The sequence below is a fragment of the Phasianus colchicus genome, chromosome 15 (genome assembly GCF_987193195.1).
Source record: "Phasianus colchicus chromosome 15, bPhaCol1.hap1.1, whole genome shotgun sequence".
Taxonomy (NCBI): Eukaryota; Metazoa; Chordata; class Aves; order Galliformes; family Phasianidae; genus Phasianus; species Phasianus colchicus.
In genome coordinates, this window is record NC_143450.1 from 7,307,671 (window position 1) to 7,327,806 (window position 20,136).

A 20,136-nucleotide genomic window follows, 5' to 3' on the forward strand; every position below is an offset into this window, starting at 1 on the left:
GATTATATACCTTTCCTGAGCTTCCCATCTGCATTTGACCTTTGGCTGTGAGTCGTGCTGTCAGAGAAGGTGTGCAGATGACCTCAGTACTAGCTGGTTGAAGGAACAGGGGTACTCTGCTTGTCCTAATATGAAAATGGAAAACTTTTTACAAACAGGAAGCATACAGAAAGGGGGAAAAAAAAGTGATGCATTAACTTTTCTGCTTTAGAAAGTGACTGATTAAGAGAAGAATTTATTTATTTGTGGCATTAGGGAGTTTGAAATTGAATTGTTAATTCTAAGCAGAAATCACTGAGGGGCAAACTACTCTGGTTCAGTTCTCTGACGAGTGTGTTTACTCCAGAAAGGCATTGTGGCTGTTTGTCTACCGAATTGTATTGATGTGTTTCTCCTCAGAGGCATTCTCTTCCTAATTTAAATTCAAATAGGTCACTTAAGCTGAGGTTTGACATATGTCAGTGCCTGAATTCTATTTTGCACAAGGTCACAAGTATTGACAACACAAAAATGAGTTGGAAACAGGAATGTCTGGGGGTTTTAGGGAATTTTGTCCTTCATGGCAATACCAACTTGATGTAATATTGTGTCCCAGATTTGGCTTTAATTTTCTGGAGGATATGCTATAAATGCCAAATATAAATTACTGAAGTGTTGTAAGTGACCATCTATTCCATGTTAACAGCAAAATTTACCATAAAACAGAGGAAATAAAGTTAAGATGGCTTTCCATCGTTCTTAAAAGAACCTTGATAGTCAGCTATTTTGCTAGGGAGGGGCCCCTGAAGTATTTGTCCGTGCTCTTCCCCCAGTATTTTAATGGGAAAGTTGGAAGTGATATAATTCCTTTACTGGGAGAAAAGAAACATATGGGGGAACTTAAAAAGAAAAAGCCGAAGACAAACCCCCTAAGCTTTCACTATTTCAACATCATAGGGAGTTTTAAAAATTTAAGCTTCAAAAAAGGATTAGGGTGTGAAGTAAAATGCACAGGAACCACATCGGCAGGTTTCTACAGATAAAATGTGATAAGAGGGAGATCTATTCCTGCCTTTTAATTATTGAACAACGACTGTCAGACAGTGGATAAGGCCTCAGTGCACCATCCAAAAGCTCCTCATTAAATTCTCTCCTTTAGTGTTGTGAGCAACATAAACAGAAGCTTTCTGCTGATCTCTGATTTTTTACAGCAGAGCTGCTGAAAACTGGTAGTAATTTAAAACTGTGGCACGGAGTGTTGAACGACTCTACACTTTATTAACAACTCTTTTCTGCTGTTGTTTTGGGTGACACTGATCAGCTCAGCTACCCATCAGGTTGTATAACGGTCTAGGAGAATTTTTGGCTTTTCATTTTAAAACAAGGTTTAAAATGCTCAGTGTTTGACCTAACTCTGCAGAAGTAAATGATAAAGTAAGTTGGTCATAGGAATGCAATAGAGGGGCTTACAAAAATCTGTTCTGTGCATAGTTGAATCCTTGGGCCTCTAAGATCATCTGAAGTTCCAGATACTTGGAGAACAACTGTGAATGTCTTGAGGAAATAGGGAGAAAACTGTGCTCATAGTTTTGAAGATGTAAATCTATCAAAAAGCTGATTTGTTTTACAACTTGGCTGTTGTGAGACCGAGCTGAGAGGTTCCTGTCATTGCTGAGTACTGACTCCATCTTGCTGCAGTTTACAGCCTCTTGGTAGAACTGAATCATATGCTTATTTGGCTCAGCTGCAAGTTAAATCAATGTAATGGTCTTTTTTTTTTTTTAAAGCTCAAATCTGTCATAACTCCACCTACATTCACATAATCATCTGGTAAGAAGTAGTCTATATGTTGATATATAGATGCTTCCTTTGGGCAACACATGTTCAAAATATTCAAAAAGCCTTGCAGATTTCTGGGGGACGCAGTGGTCTTGAGCTGCATCTGGTTTTAATTCAACAGCTGCACTATCAGATTGCAAAACATTGCAACTACTTGAAAATGGACATGCATTTAAAAACAACAACTGAATGGGTTTCTCAGTTCATACTTCAGCTTTAGAGCTGTGCTGAAGAAGAAAAGTAAGTCACAACTGCAGTAATACACATCTAACTGCCAAGTATCTGAATGGGCACAAAAGTGACTGAACACGTTGTTAAGTTAGTAAATGATAAATGATCACTGTTAATGAAGGAGAGGCAGAGAATTTCCTCTAAAAGCTCAGGCTTGAATGGAGAGAACTGCAGTGAATGTTTTAAATAGTACTTAACAGAAGGGACGGAAAAATATTCTAAGGTTATTAGTTAGAACTCAATAAAAATACATTAGAATTCAGCCTTCACTTTCAACTCAATTTTTCAGTCTTTTAGCTCTAATGAGATTGCATGTTTAAATTGATATAGTGGTTCAAAAATATGCTGCTTGATTTCTTTTGTCATTAATAACAATCAGTTTTAGCATAATTTTGTTAGGGTCCCTTGAAAATTCAGTTCTGTAATTAAAGTAACTTTTTTTTTCCCTTTAATTGTTTTAACGGGAAAGAGGGTTTTGTTGTTGTTACTTGTAAAAGGAAGAATTTGCCGAAGTTAAGAAAGATAACAAAGCTGTCTAAAGAATTCATGAGTATAGGTACTCAAAAACAAACCTAGATTTTAAAAACAAAACCAAGCCAAGTTAAGGTTTTCCCCACACATCAGTGACAGTCTGTCAGTAAGTTAAAGCAGGCTGGAGAAACGTTCCTAACAAGGCTCCCCAGAAACTCTAGAGAATAAGTAATAACAAAGTTCTCAATCAAAATTTCAGTGTCTACAGAACTTTTAACCACTTGAAGGAAGAAAACATTTGATTTCCTTTCTGTGATCCAAGTTGTAACTGGTAAATGTAAAACAGTACAGCTGTGTAGGTGACTTTTTGTTCTGCCTTGATGTGTACTGAGCAGGTGTTGTTCATTTCCTCCAATTCAGAAGAGCTAAAAGGAGGTCGATTAAGCTTTAGTTGCTTGCCCATTACCTTTAGTTGTGCCCAGCTACAACGTGGCTTTTAACTGACAATGAATCACTTAAATAATAAAAGGAAATGACCTCAAGTGATTCTTACACTGAGAATGACAGATATGCTGCAGCATAGAGGAATCTGCATGTAATGAATTCCAACTCCATTTTGCATATCTCTCATTTTTCAAATCTAATATATTCTTCACAATACTTTAACTACAGTACTTCTCTGGGGCTCTGTAGCAGGATCTGCTGGCCTTCAAGATTAGTCATGCTTAGTAATAGATGAATAAAGATGCTAGAAATTTGCTTGCATTACCATCAAGTCCCTCTTCGTTTTTAGCCACTGTTGTTGGCAAGCCTCATTATTTTCTTATGTTTAAGGCAGTTTATTTTAAATGATAATGTTTTAATCCATGTCTCTTTTATGTCAGCTTGAAGAATTGAAACTTTTTTCATATTTGGCACCATGACTGACTGCTTTATTGCACTTAGATTTTTGTGGGATTATTTGTATGCGATTAGTTTAAAACTGTGAAACTTAATCTATAAGATATCTTAGCTAGAGCAGTACATATTTAATTTTAGTCAATTATACTACAGAGACTTAGACCCAGGTTTCTTGTCACAGACAGCCTTTCATAGCAAACTGAGATCCTGCTCGTCCTTACGAGAGAAATGAATGAATAAATGCAGAGAGGTTGTATTTCAGTCTGCTTTGCCAAGGTAATGTGCAGAAGCACTTAAGTGCTAAAGTGAGTGTTAAATTGAAAATGTTTGAAAATTTTATATTTACCTGTTAAAATCTTTACTGAGCAGACAATACAGCATGAATGGCCCTTCACAAATCCTCATCTGATGCAGTTACGATCTTCAGAGAATTTCCATTGCTGTTGGTTTTAAATGTGTTTTTTATCTAAAGTTTGAAACAGTAATTTGGATGCCAGCTCACTGGATTTTGCAACTTATTTAGGTTCTTTATGTTGAAGAGAACTTCTGTCTGTAAAAACAGTTGTTGGAGCTTAGTCTAATTTTCACTCTTCTAAGGAGTGCAGTATGATAACTGTCTTTGAAATTGTGGCATTGATTTCAGGAGATAGAAGGTGATGCTGTAAATTAAAAATTGCTGTATGTCTGTTAGAAGTACAGTAGTATGAAACAAATGTGATACAAGAGAGTCATTGGCCCTACAAATCAAAATATGAATTAATGATGTCAAAGTAAATTAAAATCAATGTAGGTGAGATGTGTTGTACCCAGTGTGCCTAAAGCAGCATTATTAGGAGAGGCACCAGGCAATTAATGGTTTAGTCTCTTCTAAGCTGAATAATCTTTGCCTGTAGAATGTCCTACTGATTCTCAGGCTTCAAGTTCAGTAAAGCGTAATACTTGATTGGGATGGAAAGCATCATAATTTCATGATGCCTTTAAACTTCAGAGAGACAGAGCAGACTGAAAGGTGAGGAGGGCTCCACAAATGAAAGTAAAAAGGCAAGAAGGCTTCACAGTGACTGAGAATAAGGAGGGTGAAGGGGAATAGTTAGAGATAGTTTATAGAAGCAAGAATGTAGAGTTTGTTAGAAAATAAGAGATGGCAGACACTGGGTCTGGAATGGTGAGGGGAACGAAGGCCATGAAGATAAGGGTTTGAGAACAGCCCGAGGACATTTGGCAGGGAGGTGATTAGATGTCCACAGGGCAAGAAGAAATGAGTTTGGGGGGAACCCCCCCCTGAAAGGTCAGAAGTTTACAGCGAGAAAGGTCAGGAGCCTTCGCGGGGAGAACAACAAATCTTCATCCCATGACCCACTATGCATGTGCAAGAAGGGAAGGTTTGCACACTAATGAGCTCTTGGGGGTGTAATGAATATGTATCTGAATTCTGGGAAAACTATTGATTATGTATTAGTTTGGCCTATATCTATAGCATGATTTTTCCAGATGGTGTGCAAATCAGGCAGATCTATCCCCCTTGTACCTGGTGTCTGCTCAGCACTGAACAAACCATACCTGCTTTGTACTTGGGTTACAGGGTTTGACTCTGCACGTCATGGAGAGTGTGCCATGACACTGTACCAGCTGAACTATTATAACGTGAAATGTTGAGTGATGTTAACCCTCCTTCTTGTGCCTGATCACTTTTGATAACTTTGCATTTATTTCTATTTTAAACCCTGCAACAGCATCTGCTTTGTGATAGTTCCAGCGCTTGTGTAGCTGCAGACTGACCTAAAGGAAAAAGGTTTAACACGGATACCGCTCAGGGATTACACACTCACAAAAACTCATGTGATAATGAGGTAAGAGTGAGAGGAACTACTTCTTTCAAGAAAGAAGGGAGAGTGTTTCCTGTTACACTAATATCAGCTTTCCTTTTTTTTTTACCAGAAAATGGTAGGTGCGAGCTGGATAGCACCTTGTTTTGAATACAAAGGATAATGTATTTGGCATATGATACTGCCAGTAAATACTTTTGTATTAGTTCTTACTACTTTCCTTGGGCAAATAGTTTCAGTGATTTCTTTTTCCACACTCAGCACCCAAATCCTTTTCCTAATCACTGTGCTGAGTAATTGTCCCACTTAGTACACTTTCTTTGTCTTTGTTGCTTGCTTCCAGGCAAATTATTTTGCAATTGTGTGTGCTGAAGTGCTTTTGCCATCTGTTGGAGCAATCACTTAAATGATTGAAGTTCTGTTAAAGATGCTTGTGCTGTCATTTATTTTCAGTGCCTCAAATTCTTGTATCATCCACAAACCTTGGAAGTTTGTTCTTAATATTTGGGGTATGTGTAATTTGTTGTGTTGAGAACATCCTTGGAAAATTGATGTCCAATTTCAATGGTTATTTTTGAAGGGGTTTCAGCATTTAAGAAAGTTGAAAATAGCTTAAAAAATCATTTGATTTGGGTTTTTTTTTTTTTAATGGAAATGATATGAGTAATCTGAAGTGGTAGATGTTTACTGAGGAGTCTTTAGTCTGACACTGTGATGGGTGAAAATAAAATAGATGGTCTTTGTTCGGTTTTTCATGTAACCTTTCTGTTTTTCAAACTTCTTTTCTTTATGCTTGTGTTCAGTCTTACAGATTACCAAAATCATAACAGCTAACTTAGAACTGACACAGATTTTACGAACGCTTTTTTCAAGGGTAGCTGTAAACCCTGTGGATTTATGCCTACGTTATTTTCTGTATTAATACAGCTATTTAATCTCTTCAGGTCTGAGAGACTGAATTGCCTATTAGTAAGAGTATAGGATTTATCTATAGATTAGGTTACTTCTATACATTGGTCTGTACTGAGAGAAGCTTCACTGTATGCTTAACTGGCCTTTAAACATCGGTGTTTCTTTTTCTTGAGATGCTGCAAACACTACGTGCACTTCTAACGTGTTTTGTGAAGAGTGTTGGAGAACAAGTGTAATGAGGAAGGCAGTGCTCAGCGTTCTCATTGTTAGGAAAATTTCCTCAGTCTTGGCTCGAGAGTTTAGTTTGAGACGTCATTAAATACAGTGTCTGTTCACTTTGTATTCTAAGCATAGAAAAGGACTTACTGCGAACTTGAAATTCAGCAAGAGTTAGAGTTCTGAATCTAAGATTAATTAGTGAAATGAGGGGCGTAGCCACTTGTTGTTTAAGCCACATGTGAACTTTATGGGATGGTTTTATTACTAGTGATTGAATGCCATATTTACAGGGTGCTATCATCTATATTGTTAGGTGTAAATAAATAAATTCAAGTGGAGTTTTATACAAATATAAACCTGGAAATAATTGCATGAGTAAGGACTAGAATGCTGTCCAGTGCTGTTTTATGCAGCTCAGTATGGAACTGAGTTCAGCAAGTGTGGTCTTAATCAAGTTTGGAGGCTCAGGCATGTAACCTGGCAAAATGTAGCACACCTGTACATACGTACCTGTGCTAGCTCACAGCTAGCCCATGAGCAGCCTGAAAAATACTGAAAGCATTGCCCTGCTCTCAAAGCCTATTTTGCTTTCCCTCTGGCATTGCAACTTCTGCTCTGCTAAGGAATAATTAATACTATGAGCTCTTCAATGGGAGTCAGGAGCAACTTAGCTGCTGGGAAGATCGATCTGACCTGAGGCTGGAGGAACTACCCATGTAACACGAATTATAGAATAAGAGGCAGAGTTTAAAATAAAAACGTGACTAAGAAATCACATCTTCCTAATTAAACCCTGTGATAACCCTGTGCATGAAGTAGTTGTTAGCTGCAGTACACATCTATGTATATACTCTCTTTTCATGATCTAGATAGCTCCTAGGAAGAGGTGCACCTTGATGTGGAATTGGAGCAATGCAAGGAGTTGAGATACATTTAGATAAGCTGACGAAAGCTTTCTTGCTCCTTTGGAAAATGTATTTTTCAAGAACTGCATTACTATAAGGCCGCACTTGATCAAGATTATTAATTTTCTTTTTTAAAAAAATCTGTAAGCCTCTGAAGCTGCAGGAAAGCCACTGATATAATTAAAAAGGTGACCTAAGTATTATTTCTTCCATTAGTCCTCACCTGAACTTTGTGTGCATAGTTATGTGTATCATTTAAGTTATAGGATATGAAGTGTTTATTTTTTCGAAAATACACTTTTATAGTTATCTTGAAAAACAAGAGAATATATAGGAATTTAAATGAAACAAATACATTTATTTTTCTACAATGCAAGAAAAAGAACAGCTTGTTTCAAGAGAAGAGAGATTATATAAAAAGGAACATCTCACCACTCCTTGATTTTTCAGAAAGAAAAACATCTGATGCCCACTGTGTGCCTGCACTTGGTGTGATAGTACAGTAAGATATTTTAAGATACTGCAGGATTGAGAGAATTACATAATAGTCTGTTTCAGTAGACCTAAATTTTTTTAACTAACATTTCTAAGGGGAAGGAAAGAGTTTCTGAATTTTAACTTTGTTTCACTTAATAAAAAAAAAAGTTTCATTTGACTTAGGAAGTTGGGTGCAGCACTGTGCATTTTTATGCATGTAAGCTTTTTTTTTTTTAAGTACTAATCAAGCATGTGCTGTCTTGAATCATATAAATAGCTCTGAAGAGGTTAGCTGTGACAATGCTATACATGCAAGAGTAGCATCAGTAATAGTAATGATATCTCCTGCTGAGAGTAGCTATATGGTGGCACAGAGGGAGGATGGGTGTTGTCAGTTGGATTGTAGGCTTCACTCCTGCTGCAAGGGGGAGGGAAATATGAAGCATGGGAGAAATTGACTCCATTTTATGTCTAGAACAACAGGAATTTGCGCATACTTATCAAGGATGAAGTGATGGTATGAGACAGTATTTCTAATAACAAAGAAGGTCTCTTTATTAGCAGCTGAATAGTGGAATGATGGGTAAATACAAAATATTGAGTTGTCTGTTATGGTAAGATTGCTAAGACTCAGCTATCAAGGCTGAAAGTTAGGTGAATGTGCTGGGGAAGACTGGGCTGTGGGTAAGGGCCAGTCTGAAACCCCAAATATTTGCAAAAAAACCTAGGATGACCATGAATTTCTGAAAAGAGCAGTTATCTGCCCCAAACGTTTTTTTTTTTTTTAAAGTTGTTTTTTAGATGGTCATGTTATAGTGAAGTCTGTAATTGTCTAACTTATTGAGCATGCCTAGCTTAGAAACTGTGGTCTGTGTAAGTAAAATTGAAGCTTTTTTTTGTAACTGGCTGTGTTTCCTTCTGTGACAAGATGGATGCAAGCTTAGGCCTCTGGTAAAGTATGCTGTTAAATTATGGCCCCTTGTTCTTATCTGCCAGTATGGCAATAGAGCTGGGACAAGATGCTTATTGAAATGGAGCTGTAAGATGATGTTATCTGACCCAAACCTGTGTTTTGTGTCGAATATTCAAAGTTTAGGGAAATCTCTGTTGTCTCACCAAATATTCTGTTGTGGAGGAGAGCAAAATGATCTACCTCCCCATCTTAAAACTGTGCTGAAAGCATGAAGCTGAACACAGGCCTTGAGGATGGAGGCAGTGCTTCTGAGTGTGTGCACTCCTGAAGAGTGCAAACCTACTGTACCAAGCCATAAATGTTAGTTGCCTTCCCTCCTACTGTGTTGAATCAAGACCTTATTGGAGACAGAGTGTGATTTAGAGGAGTTCTTTCCTGTGTATTTTGTCTTTGCTTGTTTTGGGTGCGTAAGCTCCCTGGTCCTCCTGAAGGTGGGGGTTGGTGTGAAGCAGAGAGGGCAGTCTGGCTGAGGACTCCGATTACCAGACTGGCCCTTTGAATTTGGCATGGACCTAAAATTGACATTATTGCAGCTTGAGGGTGTCATTTGAGGAAATTGAGCTTGGATATGAAGCTCGTAGAAGAAATTGTTTCCTTGTCTAGACCACTTGTCCTCATTTGTGTGCTGCAGCATGCTGACTGCTCATTGTGCCAATACAACTATCTTGGGGCTGTGCTGTAAAAATAACTCCTGTACAGTCAGTCTTGCTGTGTCGCCCAGCAGGAGTGTCTGCTGGGTCACGCCAGAGCTGGAGAAACCCTTCTGCTGCCTTTGGCTGCTTCAGCAGCCATTTCTTATCCCTTTTTGCAGAAACAGAAGGACACATGTAAGTACTTTGTAGGACAAGTTCAGTTGGTGTGCTTCCAGAGCTGACCTCACTATTCAGTCACAGGAAGACTGCTGTGTCTTAGTGCTGGGTGCTTATTTGTCAACTGAAATGCAGGACTGTGAGCCATGCTGCTGGTGTTCTGTTTGGTTAGGGAATAACTACTGTTAAGATCTGAAGATATGTTTCTCTGACTGTTCAGTTATTTTGTCCATTTGGGATCCAAGCCCAGCTATTAGGTTAGTCTGCTGTAGTCAGGTAGCATAAATACTAACTCACAAAGTTTGGCTGCTTCTGTTCAGGATAGTATTTTATTTCAGCTGTAGCCTTCATGCTTTGAACACCTTGTGCTGTGTGGTGCCAGGCACGCAGAACATCCGTTGATGTCATTCTGGCAAGGTTCATTAAACAGCGCCTTCATTATCTTAGATCTGTCAACCTGAAAAAATACCCTGAAGAAGGTCTAGATTACAGGTTGCTCATGTGAAGCCTGCACAAAATTGGGAAGAAATGTTGTGCTTAATGCATATGGCCACTGTTTGCATGGATGAGGCCCAACCCCAGGTGATATCATCCTTGGTGGCAGGCCAGGATCCTTCTCCTGCCAAGACCTGCAGTTAGAATGGTAGGCAGGTTGGGATCAGCTGTGTCATGAGAGATTTCTGTGGGAAAGCTTTTGTGATCCTCAAAAAGTGTTTATTTTCTCTTCCCTTCTAAATATGGGAAAACTAGAGCATAACTTGCAACAGCGTGGTAGAGCTGGTGATTGTAAGGGCTCTGTAAGCTAAAATACATAAACAACATGCACTTATCTAAATACCATTTAAATTTAACATTACAGATGGACTTATGCAGACTGTAGCTACAAGAAGCAGAGAGCTACTAAGTGAATTTTAGTACCTGCTAGCATTGTCATATACAATTAGTGGGAATCTTGTTGTTCTTGAGATCCCTCAGAGAGCAGCAGGAAGGTTTTGCGTTGTGTTTGAAATGACCAGAACAACCTGAATTTCCTCAAGCAGATCTTGATTGAAAACCTCTCTGGGCAGTAACTTGATGGCTTGCCTTTTGTTGCAGCAGTTCAGAACAACACGGTGAGTTATTCAGAGTAAAGTAGGCAGTACACATCTCTGAAGAGCACGCAGCTATTTTGCCAGTCTGAAATCCAGATGCATGGTTTTAGAATCCAAATAGAAGTATCTTGCTTGATCTGTTCTTGAATTGTTTGATTTTGGATTTACAATAGTTTTGTAAAATTCATTAATTTTCACGGATCTTTGGTTTTGTATGGTGATGTATGCCTGTGAATAAAACAGTCTAAAGTTCCTGACAAATTCTGTCTAATAGTTATCACTTTATTGCAGTGGAGAAAATATGGACAAGTATAAATTTCATGATGTGTGCATAGCAGCATTAAAATCTGTGATTTCAGTTTGAATTAAGGTGTATATTGTGTCTGAAATCTCCTGTATATGATACATTTTCAAGCTGTTTGTGTGCTGTCTCGTGCTTCAAGAGTGTAGCTGAGTAAGGGCACTGGAGAGCACACTTAGTTTTTTTTCTTTCTAAAATTGTAATTAAATTGAAATTGCAATTGAATTCAATGGGAGAGAAAGCTGTCTGAGTAATTCTTTAGAAGCTTGGTTTGGTGTTTTAAGACTTACAAGGAAAAAGGGTGCAGTTGAAGTACATTCTGCATAATTGGCTTGACTTTAAAAGCTCTGTAGCTTGACTTTCCAGGAAAATTTGTTCTTTCCAGTAGCATCTCCCATGAGAATAAATGGAGAAAGTGATTGTGACATAACAGTGCATTTCTGTGAAATGTGGTCTAGGCTTGACTTGCAAGTAATTCTTTTTTCTTCCTTGTCAGTCATGCCATTCTGGTACTATAAAGGTGTACCCTCCTTGCTTGTCCTTACAGCTTCTGTATGTGGTTAAGATTACTATCTTCATTTTATATTGATCTAAGAAATGAAGAGACTGAGGAAAAAAAATGCCAATGTTTTACTAGCAGAGAAATGCACGGTGGTTGAAGTGTAGCCCAATGCTGAAGGTTCCTCACACATCCAAATTGGAGTGTCACAGCTGCATTTGGGAGCAACTCTTAAGTAAACTGCTCTACATAGAGCTATTTAAGGAAATAGATGAGGATCTTTGTGAATTCCTGAAGACACATTTTTGAGGGCTTTAGCTGATTTCTTTGTAAGGTACCTAAAGCTACACCTGAACTCTGTAGTGGAAGAGAGCTTCAATGCGGTGCTCTGTATGGCCCTCTCATTCTTAGGAAGACCTGTGAACACTCAAGTTGAGCACAGCTTTGCTATGCTTAGCACGATCTCTTAATGCTAGAGGTGTTCTCCAAATGATTTTACAATTTGAATGTTCAAATATGAAATAATTTTTGTATAATAATGATAAAATCAAGTATTGACTGGAACTGCCAACACAGAAGTAGCTGGACAGGTTTTCTTCATCTTCATATAATTGTAGAATAGCTTGGGTTGAAGGGAACCATAGAGCTCATGTAGTTCCAACTCCCCTGCTGGGAACCGGGTTGTCACACAGCAGATCATGCTGCCCAGGGCCCCATCCAACCTGGCCTTGAACACCTCCAGAGATGGGGAATCTGTAACTTCTCTGGGCAGCCTGTTCCAGAGCTTCATCACCTTCTATAAGAAAAACATTTCCTCCTAGTATTTCATCTAAATCTCCCCTCTTTTAGTTTAAAGCCATTCTCCCTTGTCCTATCAATATAAGTCCATGTAGAAAGTTGGTCTCCCTCCTGATTATAAGCTCCATTTGAGAACTGGAAGGCCACAGTGAAGTTTCACAGAATCAGAGGGGTTGGAAGCACAGGGGGGCAGCCACCTCCCTTGCCCTGCTGCCACCCCTCATTTGATGCAGTCCGGAATACTGTTGGCTTTACAGACTACAAGTGCACCCTGCTGGCTCACGCAGAGTTCTTCACGTGTTAGTGATGGCTCATTTTAAATGAGCTTTTCTGAGTTTATTTCTTCTGTAGTCAGCACTAGAATTAGTATTATTCTATCATGAAAAACCTTATTCCTAGATCTTTTTCTCTCTTATTTTGTTATAGGCTACTGGGTGCATGAAGGATTGACTATGATGCTGACTTTTTATTTAGTCTGAAATGAGCTTCTATTAAGTGGTTGCTCCTCAGCAGAGGAGAAGGAAACTGTAACATACCAGAATTTAATTACTATGTTGTTTTGTTGGTTATATATCATCAATGATTGTAGCTAGTAATTCTGAGACAAATTACAGAAGAGATGCATTCAGAATGTAGGAAAAGAGCAGGAAATAAAATAGAAATGTAAGCTGAGTTCACCTGTGACATCAAAAAATGTTTCTATTCTTTATTCTTTTTTTTTAGCCTCTTAAATGTTGGTCTCTGTGTTTGCTTTCAGGGACATACAAGGAGATCAATTAGCCCTTCCCACTACCTCACTTCTTTCTTTCTTTGTCAACAATACCACCCAGTTAAAAACGATAGTGATGTCAATTTCCCTATGAAAATTACTAGACATGATTAGTTTAAGCAAGTCATAGAGCTAAACACAAAAGCCTTCTCCATTACCTCACGACTGATTGTATTGATTTATGAAGATGAAAAATTCCAAGGACCTGATGATGTACTGAAAGCTATAGTAGCATATTTTCAGTTCACACGGGCAAAAATATTGTGGAGGCTTTAGACCAAAGGTTCGTTCTTTTCATCTAGGTTAACAATAGGAGAATTATCAGAGAAAAAGAAGAGAAGATGAGTAGATGATTAAACCTGCAGGGAATTAGTATGTTTAGAGATCTGTCTCTGTTGAAAGAGGTAGGGAATGGTTGTTGTTAGACAAATGTTTCTCTTATGTTATAGGTTACTTTAGAAAAAATCAGATCGGTGCAGTCTAAAATTACTGTTCTTGTTGAGTACTATAGCGGCTTAGAGGTCCCACATGGATTTCTTTAAACTAAGTTTTTGTAAACATATAGAAATTGTTCCTGATGTAGAGCTTGTTTTTTTGTTTTTTTTTTTTTTAAATTGATTTATAACAGGAGTTTGTAAATGTAAATGTTTTGGAATGACTCTTTCTAAGTACATCTTCAGGATTTCCCAGACTGTGATTTCTCCTGCGCCTCATCTTTCTTCGTAGGTTCGCCAGTTTCCTCATTGCCATCTCTGTGAGATGACGATTTCCAGGGCTGATTCTTAGCATATCTCTTGTCCTAATTCAGCTTTATCCGAATATGGTTTGTTGATGGTTTAATTTTAACAGAAGGCCTCTTATTCAATCCTAGTGATATTTTGCAAAGTAAATTTGCTGTCAGGGCTGGAATATAAAGAAGAAATCAGAAGTAAAATCAACTTTACCCAAAATATAAATACAGCTGGACTAATCACTTCAGTGATTGTAAGACTGTAAGTAACAGATGCAGAGCTTAATTACATAAAATACTAGTCTAACAAGATGAAAAACAGATAATGAAGCCTTTTCTAACTCAGCTGCAGAGGTCTTGTTCAGACTTCTACCGTGAATTTCTTCCTTTGATGTGGAAATGAAATGTTTCCTCCAATTAAACACCCTATTGTTTAAAAACCCAATTGTTCTCTTAGTCAAAGCCCGGCGTATTTCTTTAGGACTTCTTTGGGAGATTGCACAGGTGTTTCTTATGCTTTTTTTAATGTTTAAAGTCTCTTTACTCTGCTTACATACTCTCCAACTTGTTGTGCAAGTTATGCTTGCACAGTTCTCCCAGCTATTGTTTGACTATTGGGTGCACACAGGAAATATCATTAGCAGACTTCCTCCTGTATCTCAGGAAAGAATGTCTTGTTACATACAGATTGAGATGAAGAAGTTCCCCAGCAGATTAACTGTTATTTAGTCTGTTTTGAAAATCACAGCAGAACTTGAAATGGTGTTTTAACTGTGTTTATTCTTAGTGGGCTTAGAATCAAGTGCTGAAAGTAGAAATCTGGCCCTTGTTCATTTAAAACTGTCTTAAAGGTGTGGGTTGGTGGATCTCTGAAGTACTACAGGAGAGCATCTGTTTCTTCTCTTTGCCCTATAGCTTTTGTTTCAAATTTTTCCTCAGAAGGAGAATGAGAGCTATGTAGGCCACTCTGAAAGTAATGCCTCTGGTTTATTTCCATGTAAACTACAACAGATAGAAAGAGAACAAGAACACCATTTGATAGAGCAGATTCTCAGCTGCAAAACACTGTTTCAGTGTAGTCACCACCATTAGCTATGCATTTTGTAGACCAGTGAAGAGCCTGCATGTCACACTTGTAGAAAAAGAGAAATTAAAAAACATCTGTAGCAGTGGAGGTAACCTGCTGTTTCCCAGCTGCTCTGATGCTGTTGTCATTAGGAAAATGTTGCCCACACAGTCCATCTTTCATTGGTCCAAACAGATGGAATTCACAAGGTGCCAAATTGGTACTGTGTGGTGTGTGTGTACTGCAGTTTGTAAAGCTAATTATGTGACACCCGTCCATCCCTACAGGAGAAGGAGATGATGCAGGAAGAATGACAGGATAGAGATCAAGGAACTAATTTATTAAAAGGAATGTGAGATAATACATAATACTTAAAAGTAATAAGTGAAATGAGCTAAAAATGTAAGGAGAGAGGGAATCCTTATCAGCAGGCACTCACAGTTGGCCTCTGGGAAGGGCAGAGATCTCTGGCTTATCGTTCAGATTTGGAAATAACGTGAAGAGTACTGGAGATTCCTGGATGTTGTTCATTTCTTTTCAGAGTATCTTCCTTTCCGAGAGCTGGAACTTGGATGAGAATAACTGAGACTGGTGGAGCTAGGACCCAGGAAGTGCAAATAGCCAGGAGCTGATCCAGAAAGTGCAGTTCCTCGGCACTTTGTTCCAGCACCAAGCAGCTTGTTGCGTGATGGAGCAAGTCCCATCCTATACTAGAACAAACAAGATTGGCAGGGTGCACCAAGGTCTTCTAACTTGTATGAGGTGTGGAGTTAACATGTTGCAAGAGAAAGGTCCTCTTCTTTGGCTTGACTTGCAAAGTTTGAGCCTCCAACTTAGTCAGCTTCATGTTGTAGCAGTCAGAGTTGATGGTTTGTCTGGATTCCAGGAAATCTTGAGGATTATTCCTTTCCTTTTCCAGAAGACAGTGCACATCACTTTACCTGCTGAAGGCTGTGTTTTGAACTTTTTTCAAAAAAATTGGATCGTAGTGGTAACAACACATTGAGTAATTATTCTATCCGGGAAACTGTCACCTTCAGCCTCATATCAGTTCAGTAGATCCTGACAAACTTGCATATGGTGTCCTTTCAGTTCCTAAGTGAGCTTTTGTGGGACTTACCTGGTGCGAGTTTTGCACTATTTCAACATTGCCACTGTTGTTTCCAGTGCATTGAAGCTGATATTTAGCTCCATACACAGTTCCCTGGTCATAATCCACTGACTCATATGAATGAGTGACCAAGATGCTCTTCGTTTTTGTGGTGTGTTAACTGTATATGGCATAGCTGTCTGTAATGTGTCTTGTCCTTCATGGAGTCCTTGTCACTGCTGAAGTAGTGCCCCATTGTGCTCGTATCTACTGTTTGATGCTGAATGTTTATGGAGACCAATGAATATTAATCTGTGCATTTTTTTCCATGTGAAGGGATTCTGCACCTCTACTTCATGCACATTTCCATGTCAGATGCTATTTTGTCAGACTGCCATATATCACATGCGACAAAACATGACAGCATATTGACGGGAAGGTTTGACCTCTACTGCCGTATCATTACCATCTGCCTCTGACCTTGTGAGCCAGCATGATAGAATAGGAGGCATTACTTTCAGACCAGCCCTCGTATTTAGGAATATGAAATGCAGCCTGTTCAACCTGGAAGTAACAAGAATGTAAATGAGGATGACAGACTTTGTTAGATCCTGAACTCATATTGTCATAAATACTTGCAAACTGAAACTGTTTAAAATTGAGGTGCCCTTAAAGAAGGGGGATGAATTTGGGATTTTAATTTGAGTATTGATACTAATGAAAGCTTATGATGCCCTCTTTGAGACCTTTGTATTACTATTAGCTATTTAAACACATTTGGTCTGGGAGAAAAAAAAGAGGAGAACACAGAGAAGTACGTAGTTACAAACATATATTTCAAGACACAGTGCACCTTACAGCAGTGTGATTTCTAAATGAAAGGGACCAGGGTAGGGAACCACTGCTTCTGCTGAAAGCAAACATATGCATTTTCAAGGATAGTAAGAATTAATGTGCAAGTTCATGTGTTATGATGATTTCATCAGCAAGCTAGTGATCATGTTTACAAGGGAACCTAACCATAACCTCACCAGCTGTTTTAGGGTGACTTCTTGGAACCCAGCACATTGTTTTAATTTAATATACTAGCATTATGCTAATAGCTGTTAAGGACTACTGATAATATCTGTTCTGATGTAGCTGAAAGCCATTAGTTCTTTTGGCCAGATACAGTTTTCCATTTAACTGAACAATTACATGGAATCATGTTATTTGTATTAATGCAATTTGAACAACTGGTGTCTAGACGAATGAAAAAGGTTGGTAATCTTGTATTAATGAGGATTTATCATTTGACTAAGTAACATATATATTTAAATATGAATAAAATGTTATTTACTAATATAGGTATGTAGTTTGTTAAATTATGTTAGTGATTTTTCTTTGCACATCAATAAAGAAACCTACAGTGCAGCAACATAACTAAATTGCTTTCTTGTGATTCACTATGCTGGAAGTCAGATATATTATTAACTCCATCTTTATTCCTGCCCACCTGCACGTGTGTGAATAATTCTGAGAATATCACATTGAAATATTTTTATCCTTTTATGCTATGAATTAATGTGTTTCCATCTCATTTCAAAATTAATTTTGCATTTTGTAAGTTAGAATAGGATTTGCTATTTTCAACTCATAATTCTGATAACCACGGCTGCCTTCTACTGAAATTACTCAGAAGTGATATATGTGAAGATCTTACTGTGTATAATTTGAGCTTCAAATCAGAACTTCTGCCAATCAGTGTCCTTAGGTACTGTTTGCTTTTTTAATACAAGATTGTTGAACAACATTTCCAAACATCATGGCAAGATTCTGTGTCTGTCTTCTACTATGAATGGCGAAGGTGAAGCTTAGAGAAGTGTTCTCTGGAGTTAATGATAGTCAGTGATAGAGTCAAATAAACCCAGAAGTTATTTTTGATTCTTTTTTTCATAAATTAAACTCAATGCCAGCTTAAACTGCAGCCTATATGTAGAATTATAAATCTATATTTGCGTAGGGGGAGAGAAGATGTTTATTTTGTAAACTCATAATTTGTGTAGGCTGTGTGCCTTATAGCCTAGAATTGGCTGAAGCCTGAATAAATGAGTGGAAAGGACAACACACCTTCCAGTTTTCCATAAGGATGAAAACATATGAATTTTTCATTGTAAGATAAAAAGCATCAGCTGGTTTTTGATGTGATTGGTTTCTGCTCTTTAAGGGAAAAAGAAGTCATTATGATGTTTAAAAAAAAATATATATATATATTATTTTTCAGAGACCAGAGTTTATCTTGATCTAGTTAGTCTACAGAATAAAAGGTAAAATACAGTGATGTCATCTGTGTAGTTTTGCTCTACTGGAAATTGATTTCTTTTCCAGTACAGCCTATCTGATAGCTTTCATCCAGACACTTGTTATGTACTTCATTCATTTGGTCTAACACAGGGTCTGTGAAATATTGGGGCAGAACAGTTGCTCAAGAGCAGCTGTGCATTTTACTTTGCAAAATGTCCATGCTGCTTACTGGAAGGAAAACATCACATTTTATCATAGAATCATAGCGTAGGTGAGTTGGAAGGGATCTTTCAAGGTCATCTGGTCCAACTCCCCTGCAGTGAACAGGGAAACCTTCAGCTCCATCAGATGCTCAGAACCCTTTCTAGCCTCACCTTGAACATCTTCGGCATTGGGGCACCCACCAGCTCTCTGGGCAGTCTGTGCCAGTGCTTAATTACTCTTACTGTTTAAAACAAACAAACAAAATATCAACCCGTTTTCTTATATCCTATCCAAATCTCCCTTCTTTTAGTTTAAAACCATTTTCCCTTGTCCTATCATAATAGATTCTGCTACAGGATCTGAATGATCTTTTTTACAATTTTCCTGTATATCAGTAAATAAGATGATTTTATGTTGAAGTATTAAATTGATGGGAAAAAAATAGCATCTACACTATCCAACAACTCAGTAGTGACAAGAAAACTGAAGGAGATCTTCCAGCTTCTGCTGTTCTTGTGCTTTATTCTCCTGAAGCCATTCCCTGGCTAGAAGTTGGTGCTGGAAGTGTAAAGACAGCACTTAAGGCCTTGAGGAGCTGGTGTTAAAAGGAAAGGTACCTATGAAAGGCTGTATCAAGACCAAAACACTCCTGATTTCCATACGTGTACAGCAACATGTTGAAACCAGAAGATTTTTCAGTGTCTCCGCTCATCTGAAGCTTATTCTGTTCTTAGCAAACTGATATGGAGGTCAGTAAGAGTATCTTACCTTTTGGAATGATAAGACAGTATTAATATACGTATGTCTATGAACAGTGCTTGCATTGCAATTTCATTAAGAGTTTGGGCCTCGTTTTCAAAAATAAAATGAGTAGTTTACTTTTGGGTACAGAATATCTGGGACAGAAAGAAGGTATGAAAAGTTACTACAGTGATGTCAAAATTCAATTGTAGTATTAAATATGCAGGGGACACATGCTGCAGAGGGTTAGCATTTTGTGGGTTTTTTGGACTTTAAACTGATATTCTTTGTTCTATATGACAATAAAAAAAATTTCTGCCAAATTTTAGTAAATCATAAGCCACGAGATCATCTCACTCCACCCTTCTGCAGTGTGCCAAAAGCCCAAATTCAGCCAGAATTCATGAAATGAGAATTTTTCAGAGCTGAGATGAGAAATTTTCAGTGAGCATTGGTTTGGTTTTGCTGTTACTATGCTTTACATGGGGTGTACAGTGTGGTTCTTTTAATAAGGTTTATCAGTCCTGCAGCTAACTTTCCTAAGTATCTCATGAAGGTACATCAGCAACCCAGTTTTCAGACTTGGAAAAAACTTTGTTGGAAACTAACTTTCAGACTAAATATTATCAGTTCTCCTGGATCCCAGTTCATGGTTCTATTTTCTTACGAGAAAATTAAGAAGTAGATCACACAATTTTATCTCAACACATTTAATTTGAATATAAATAGTTTTATGCCTAAACTATACTTGACCTTTTCTACTGAAGAAGACCGAATGTATTCGCACTGCGATTTAGTGACGGTAAGGGGACACAATCATAAAAAGGTATTATAAATCAGGTTGTAGGAGCCTTTTGGGAGATCATCTACTTCAATCTCCGGGTCAGAGTACGACTCACTTTTGACATTACACTGAATTTTTTCATTCTATTTTAAATGGTGCGTTGAGATATTTGATTAGTTGTCTTATGTTCATATTTTCTCACCGTGCTGCATGAATAACAGTGATTTGTGTCACAGTGA

The 20,136-nt window shown here is 38.0% G+C and overlaps 1 protein-coding gene across 4 annotated transcripts in view; it reads left to right on the forward strand.

The window, feature by feature from the left end:
- LOC149915889 (uncharacterized) overlaps positions 1-20,136 on the forward strand; it is a 252,434-nt gene that overhangs the window by 71,268 nt on the left and 161,030 nt on the right. The window contains exon 3 of one of the 4 annotated variants that reach the window (XM_090150719.1): positions 15,337-17,240. The exons of 2 other annotated variants lie outside the window; for them this stretch is intronic. In XM_090150719.1, coding sequence (XP_090006845.1) covers positions 15,337-15,427 — 91 coding nt within the window. In that variant the 3' untranslated portion in view covers positions 15,428-17,240. Of the gene's footprint in view, positions 1-5,153; positions 5,237-15,336; positions 17,241-20,136 lie in introns of those variants that run through there. One more of the 4 variants, XM_090150720.1, reaches the window with a different exon arrangement.